Raw genomic sequence first — 8,148 nt, 5'->3', positions numbered from 1 at the left:
CATAACAGCAGCAACAAAGCACCGGAACCTCTCCAAATTGAACATTTTTGTAGTACTTAACACTGAAATTCTAGCACATAACACTGGAAAATGTGTAGAACTAACATAGTTTTTTTGTACCAACAAGTCGTACAACTGAACAATAAATTGAAGTACTAAATATACCAGGCTAGTCTAATTGTACACTTTATAAGTTTGTAGCAGCACCAAATATGAATAGGCTACAGTTTCTTGTAAGAAATGAACAAAAAGTTGCAAAGAAGCAACAACAGTATTGGCATCTCTTGACAATACATTTTCCTTTAAATTTTCTTACGAGACAACCAAGCAACACAACTGAACTGAATGGGCAAGGGACAACTGAACTGAACGGGCAAGGGACGCACAACACACTCCTGCGAAGCGGTGGCGCCGGGTCTCGTCCATCCTTTACGGCGACGCAGCAACCTTCGGAACTCCATTTTTTGGTCAATTGAGCTGGTTTACTGATACAACCACGATTACTATTCAAACGTCACATATTAAAGGATTGCCTGCCGAAGATAATTACGTGCCAAAAATATTTCCATTGGGTGGAGACGACAAGGAGGTTAAGGCGTTGGTTGCAGCCGTGGAAAAACAGTGTACAGTATAAAGGATTAATCCATATGGGCATTGCCCAACGTACATAGCTGTGTTTTCATGCACACGTGTATTAGGGAATCAAAGATCATGTACACATGCAAGTGGGCCTAATCAGAAATTGATTAAAAATCAAGTTGTGTACATGGACGACAAAGAACATGATGTTCTTGTCCAGAACTTGGGGCAGGCGCACAAATTAAGCAAGAAGGAAATACTAAGAGGATTTTCATTCATCTTCTTGCCTCACAAGAAAAATAGTAACAGAAGGATTTCCTGTCCGTTTAAGTTGTTAAGCCTGAAGGATTCTGGATGGGGTCCACCAGCAAGAGGGAGTTTATGTTGAAACCGAAGCCCTCTAGCTACCTCTCCTGTCACTTGAACGGAGATGGAAAAAGAAGAACAATGGACATAAGATTTTCTGGCCGGCGACGAACACCGCCACAGGCGCTCAAACGTCCCAATTTTTTCTTCTTTACAGTGGCTACATGGCGACACCCGGCAACTCTGGATCCTCCCCACTACACACAAGCTCGCAGGCTCCTATAAATAGCTGCACACACATGCATGGCCAGTCCACTAACGACATAAGTCACACGATCCACCTACATGCATGCCACACTCACCTGCCTGATCCGCACGCTCCGGGCGCGCGCAGACGCGCTCCAACTCGCACGGCCTCCAGCTCACATGCAGCCAACTTGGTCCACGCCCGAGCAACAAACTCGTGCATGCCGCTACACTAGTCTAACAACTAACCGAACGCACACGTGCACAGACGCGCCATGGACTCCACTGTGCACTCACACCGGTCGCCACCATCACGGGCATGGCTTGCTGCTAACAGTTTAGACAGCGTCATATCGATTATGAAGCGCCCCTCTTCGGCTGTCGTTGTTATTTATTTTGTGTGAATTTTCTGTCTGAAAGTTGCACTTGGCTCGAGGTCTGTCGTTTTCGACGGGTTGCGTGCTGGTTACGTCTACTTTGGCGGGAGGTTCCTCGTGTGTCGAGGGATTGTCCGTTGGTTGTCGTTACCCCATCTTTAGGTTACGTGTACTGCTCGCGTAATTGGGAGATTTTATCGGTGGATTTCAGAGGAGTTCGTTGTACCGTGAAAGATCGGGCCAAATCAGCGGCGAATTCGAGGTCGTGCATACATCATTTACACCTCCCAACTACATAATTTCTTGGAGCCTCACACCTCCTGATCCGGCCCTGGAGAAGGTGTTGCAATCGCGGGCTTCGAGGATGACGACTAGGCAGCGGCGGACGCCAGGGAGGCGCCAGAGGTCGCGACCGTTTGGGCAGAGGGGGTCCAGTGGATGGGTTGTGTTTCCGGCGGCAGCTTGCTCGGATCCATGGGCGGCGCCATGGGAGCTCTCGTGAGCAGAGAGAAAGATATGATAGAGAGGGAGGAAGGAAGGAAGATGAAGGGAAAAGGAGGGAGCAAGGGGCGGCACTGCGGCTTGGCTTGCCGGCGGCGGCTCGCCGGAGGAGGATGGGGCGAGGTGGGCTCGGACTTGGCGGCAGGGAGGAGGAATCAGAGGAAGACACTGTCGGCTGGGGACTTAGAGCGGGGGAGGAATATGGGAGGAAGACTTATGTGTGCGATGCCGATCGAAGGGACACCGAGTGGTGTGGCAGTTTTGCAGAAACGATTACGGTTGCCATATACATATTTTGATATATCAGCCACAATCTTCCATATCTGTCGAACAACAATGCAATCAAAGAAAAGGTGCTTGATAGTTTCAGGCTTTGGTTCAAAAGAAGAAACATCTGAAACTACCTGACGCTTAGCTAGATTATCTTTAGTTCAGCTTTTGTTGTGAACAATGAGCCACAAGAAAACATGGAGCAATCTCCATAAAAGAAAACATCTCGGCATCTAAATTTCAGGTGCGTATATCTCTCTAGTGACAAAACGCACTGCCGTGGGTGGAGAGTAATCTGATCCACCTCCCGTGCTGCAATCTGCAATGCCGATCTTGGCAAAGCCCTGGGCTGGACCATGGCCCGTCTCAGGTCGCCGTCTGTGGCACGACCGGCACGGCACGGCGCGCATATGATCGATCCCCAGCCACGGACTGCTCGAGCGGCGGGTCCATAGGTCCTGCCATTGTTTTTTTACAGGAATCCTGCCATAGCATTCATTCCACAACAATGAAGGAAGCTCTTTCTGGTCTCGGCTAAACACAAGCCCAGTGAGGCACGTGATGCGATGATAATGATACCCCGCATCGATGGTCATCACGGCCTGTGATAGCAGGCGTGGGGCGACAGTTAATTTGGAGGCTAAAAATGCCACCCGTTTTTGACTACCAGCATCATCAGTGTCCGGGCGGACCCTTGTGCATTCAGTTACTACTACTTGTCATGCTTCAGCAGAATGACCCATCATCAACTGTTGATTTTGCAAAACACCAATGCACATTCGGTTTCAGACAAACTCATCCGGAGCTCAACATGATCTGAAATTTCATGCAAGACAATACAGCTTAACCACAAGAAAACATAGCATAGATAGATAGAAGTAAAAAAAAACAAGGCATCACCAGAGGCCAACTTTTGGGTTTGGAACGGTAAAGTTTGACCAATTAGTCTCAAATCACAAATTCATGGTACTGCCACACGCAAACATATCACAAATACATAGAAATAAAAACAAGGCATACACCGGAGGCAAACTTTTGGGTTTGGAATGGTAAAATTCGACCAATTAGTCTCGAATCACAAATTCATAGTACCTCTCATACGACACCATGACAACAGCAACCAAACTTCGACCTGTTTGAAACGACGAATAACGATCATATGAAAGCTAACGCGAAACCCAAAGTTTTTTGGAAATGTCCAGGCTGAAACGAGGGCTCTGAATCCGGTGATAGCTTCAGGGCCCCTCCTGCTGTTGCGGAGGCTCTTGCCACACGTAGGTGCTGGACGGATGGCCCTGCTCTTGCACCTGAGGCTCTTGCCACACATAAGTCGACGGGCCACCATACACCATAGACGCACCTGCCACCTGCTGCTCCGGCGCATAGTAGTACGGGTATGCACCAGCTTGAGCCCCCATGGGCTGCTGCCCCTGCCCGGCCCTAGGAAGCAAGAAGCCCTGCTTCGTCTCTTCGCTGGTAAATAAATCCAGCAAGAAATCATAAATGCCAGTCCTAGCCACAGCAGCAGCGATGTCACTCCTCTGCAGGATCCGGCGCTTGTCCTCCTTGGCGACCATCCATGACCTCATCGTCATCTCCAGTGTGAACATCTCGCATGCTTTCGCGAAGAGCGCCGGAGCTTCTGCCGAGATCATGCGGACGTCCTCGTCGGCCTTCATGATCTTCCTTATCCTGGTGGGTGGCAGGGGGTGGTTCTTGATGTCGGTGGCCTGCTCGATCTCTGACCGCTGCTCGGCCCAGAACTGCTGGAGCTGCCTCTGGCACTGCTGCTGGAGCTGCAGCTGATACTCCTGCGACTGCTCGTACATAAGCTGCTCCTGAGCACTGAGCTGAGCTGGATTGCCAGGGAATGGTTGTGTTGGCTGTGAACCGGCAGGGGTGACATCACCCATTGCAGGCTGAGGTTGCGAAGTCGGTACCATGTGCACTGCTTGATCTTGCTTGCCCGAAAATCAATGGTCTTTCCGGCACTGTAAAAAAAGAATGAAAATCACTATTAATTAGATCAACTATAATGTAAAACAATGTGAAAAAAGAATGAAAAATAATGATGAGCTCGATCATAAAGTAAGACAATCTTTAAGACAGTTAGATAGTGCTAGCCTCTAGGTTACAAAATAAAAATTTGTTCAGAGCCTTTAGATGATTGTGAACATTTGTGCCTCTCTTAAAAGATCAGTTTCAAACAGAGTGCATTTCTTTGTTAGGATCCTCGCAAAATGAAATATAATTATTTGCTAGTTCAGAAACTAAGATCAGTTCTGAGTAACAGCACCAGAGCAGACATAGTTAAAAATATGCATGCACAGCCAAATATACACCAGCAAAATCAAACAAAGTAAACGGTTGACAAAGATCAATGGAATAAATCTGGCTACAAAGGCAACTGAGCCATTCTACAGCAATGGAAGCCACCACAAACTTAGCATCTTGTTTTCTGTTACATCTTAAGTGCAGTGCCCAAAAAGAGAATGACCTCTGGATAACATATAAGATGTGTTCCTGTAACACATAAACAGCTTAGATTGCACAAGCAATCGATAGTGATAATGTGGTTTCTAAGTCCAGGCATGCCCCACAGGTGCTCCATAAAGCATATATAGCTAGAGAGTGGATAACTCAGTTGAATATTCTCATCAGATGGTTTCAAACAAAGAAAAAAAGAAAAGTAGATGGCGACAAGGGTGGGAACTGATCAAACGCAGCTGGATAATAGAAAAACCATATTCGCATCATAGCTATGTTAAGAACATAGATGAATATGTTTATTCAAAGAAGAGATAAGAATACCAGCAGTGAACATGAATATACAGACAGAAATAAATAGAATATCTGAATGATGGTAAACCATTCCAACTATATATTCATGATATATAAAGATATTTTATTCATACATATTAAGATGCATATTCTGGTATCAGTATCACCATCCGCACTCGTATCCCCTACAGAGATGGCATCATTATACGGTCGAGGTTTCCAAAACCCCAACCTCCCAATTCATCTAGTAGATCCCATGGGACAGTTTCGATCGTTAGTTGAATACCAAGAATAAGATTTGAGATTGATAGTAATACAGATCTTAGGGTCGCGGTCATCCTACAACCAAAACATATGCTAACCTGAGAAGAATCGTAACTATCAGATCATGCCAACCATCGATTTCTATACCTACTGGCATCAGCAATGAATTTTTGTTAGATCTATAACCTCCTAATTAGAAATTCAACGGCTGCTAACACCATATTGATATTTAGATCTAGAATTCTAGAGAATGGCCATTGCGGGCGGTGCTGGATCACAAAGATCTGAAATAGTTTGTACCAAACCAAATGACTAGACTTATGCAATCCAAAAAATACTGCATAACTAGATTGACATGTAAGTGAGAGAAATCAAACAGGCTTGTACATACCCGTCGAATACAGAATTCTTGTGCACCTCAGAAATTATCTTACGATTAGCACAAAGCTCGACAAAGAAAACTGTATTTATATACCTTGATGGCAAGAGCGGCAAGACGGCACAGCTGTAGAACATGCGTGATTTATACATATTAATATGGAAATCAATTAAAGATATGGGCTGTCAAGATATGCATGATTTCCCTTTTTATAACTTTCTAGAGGTTTCCGGAAGTATAGTTTGATACATTTCCCAAGCATTGATTCGCCATACTCCGCGATAAAAGAATCACATTTATTACCGAAGATTCGCAACATCTTTGTTTTTAGATTTTCTAGGCAGATCCGCTTTAATCCCAGTGAAGGGCACAGGTGTGGCACCACGTTGTATATGACTGCACGGTTCCGGGGTTTTTTTTCCAGAAAGCGTTAGATGAGAAACTTGAGTTGCTAATGTAATGGATAATAAACAAAGGAGTGCATGATGTATACAGATGATGATAATAGAAATGATTACCTTGGCAGAGCACTAACTTTTGCAGCGTTCTTTAAATTCTAAAGTATGTTCTTTTCTTGATAATCAACCTGTTCTTCTTCTCCTCCCTCTATTGAGCAAAAGGATCAACACCAGGCTCTAGCACAGACAAATATCCAATAGAACAGTAACAGATTGAGCAAACAGGTTTGAAAACGAATACATTTCACAACAAATTACATTGTTAGATTCAAGTGGTCATAAATGAAAACAGCATCTGATATTTAAAAATAAACAATGTACATAAGAAGAAGCACGCGGGCTGTTAAGCATTTATGTCATCACATGATAACCACTATGTGTACTCAGCACTGGGAAAGCTCGGGAAGATTACTAGTCTTGCCACGAAATAAATAAATAAATTCACCAGCAGTAGATAGAGAAGACAAGTTGTTTACCATCTGTGATTCTGGCTTCAATGATCGGATTGTCTCTATCGTCATTAACACGATCATAGCCATAAGTCCGCTTCCACGAAGAAGTTTGCTCATCCCATTCACGCTTGTTCTTCTTGCGTTAATAATCCCTGCAAGTATGTTTCTGGTACAGAAAGATTCAAGTTCATACACTTACAATAAAAGGCACTCATAAAGCCAGCAAAAGGAACAGGTTCACCTTTCGAATTTTGACTTTGCAAAATGCTCCTACTTAGTAGGAGGCCTCAGCCTCGGTAATTGGAATAGCTTCCCTGCCTTTCCCATTCTGCGATATACCAACAACCATTGTATTCCATAGCAGCAAATCCTTGGCACAGACACCATTGAAGAGTTTCCTGACATGCTTCAAGGAACCTAACTTACAATACATGTCAATGAGAACAATGGCGACAATTATATCATCCTCAAACCCACGTTTATATACCAGCCCATGGATTTGTGTGCCCTGCTCCATCAGACCAAAACAGAAGCTCCATCTCAGCACACTTGTAAAAGTGAACTCAGTTGGAAGAACAGCATTTCACAGAGCCATCCCAAAGAGGCCCAGAGCTTGCTCCATTAAACCACTTCTGGTATATACAATATCATCGCATTACATGTTTCTGAGTCCCACTTTGTTGGTTAATCCCTCGAAAAACATGATGGCATCAAGCAATCTGACAGACATGGACAACATGCTGAAAACAGCACTATAGATGACAGGAGTCATGTTTTAATGCAAAGGGCCAAGAGCTGGTAACCCTTAGCCAAATCCTTGATATATGTGCACATGGTAAGCACCGTTGACACACTGCACTTGTCGACCAAAAACCCATGGCTTCTAACCAACGGGAAACACTCGAACACTGCATCGCTCTGGCTATCATCTTTGTACACTGACGTGACAGAGTTCACCGAAACGATGTCCTGCTCATTCATACCCCAAAAGACGTGCACCGCACATTTGAAGAGGCCGACACGTTGATACGTATACACGTTCTGTCGCAAACTACTGCGTTCTGCCGGGCAGAGCGGTAACGGACAGGCACTTCCAGCTACGGTGCCCCTGTGAGGCATTCCATCGAACAGCCTACGCGCGGCCGGGAGGTCACGGGGCTAGAGCAGACAGCAGAGCGGCGAGGAGGATGCTGTGCGAGAGAAGCGGCTGGCTGCTGCGGCGCTTGTCGCGGCGGAAGGGGTGCCAGCAAGGGGGGAGTAGGCGGCGGCGAGGCAGCTGCGGAGAGCATGGTGTGTGACGAGAGCGCGCGTGGGAGGCGCTCCCTGCCAGATTCTCCCGATCTGTCTTTTCTGCATCTTGTCCACTGCAGGGCACGGAGAGCAGCAAAAGTTTTTTTCCGTAAAAGAAAAGCTTTGCGATTTTGCATGTAATTATCCACAGAGGACCACGACAAGAAGTAAACTACAATTTCATCCATGAAAAATACTACACCTTGTCGAATCGTTATCCACCGTCATCGAGGCAACTCCGGAGA

General features: G+C 45.5%; 1 protein-coding gene across 1 annotated transcript; it reads right to left on the bottom strand.

The window, feature by feature from the left end:
- Positions 1–3,177: 3,177 nt before the first annotated feature.
- On the bottom strand, positions 3,178–7,960 carry LOC109776642 (nuclear transcription factor Y subunit C-4-like). The gene is made up of 3 exons (XM_045231009.1): positions 6,638–7,960; positions 6,222–6,338; positions 3,178–4,270 (listed from the first exon to the last, which is right to left on the bottom strand). Exon 3 carries the CDS (start codon positions 4,220–4,222, stop codon positions 3,515–3,517), a length of 708 nt encoding a protein of 235 aa, XP_045086944.1. The 5' UTR covers positions 4,223–4,270; positions 6,222–6,338; positions 6,638–7,960; the 3' UTR covers positions 3,178–3,514.
- Positions 7,961–8,148: the final 188 nt, after the last annotated feature.

This window comes from Aegilops tauschii, chromosome 7, assembly GCF_002575655.3.
Source record: "Aegilops tauschii subsp. strangulata cultivar AL8/78 chromosome 7, Aet v6.0, whole genome shotgun sequence".
NCBI lineage: Eukaryota > Viridiplantae > Streptophyta > Magnoliopsida > Poales > Poaceae > Aegilops > Aegilops tauschii.
The sequence above is the reverse complement of the archived record's forward strand: the minus strand, read 5'-3'. Positions and strand labels throughout refer to the sequence as shown.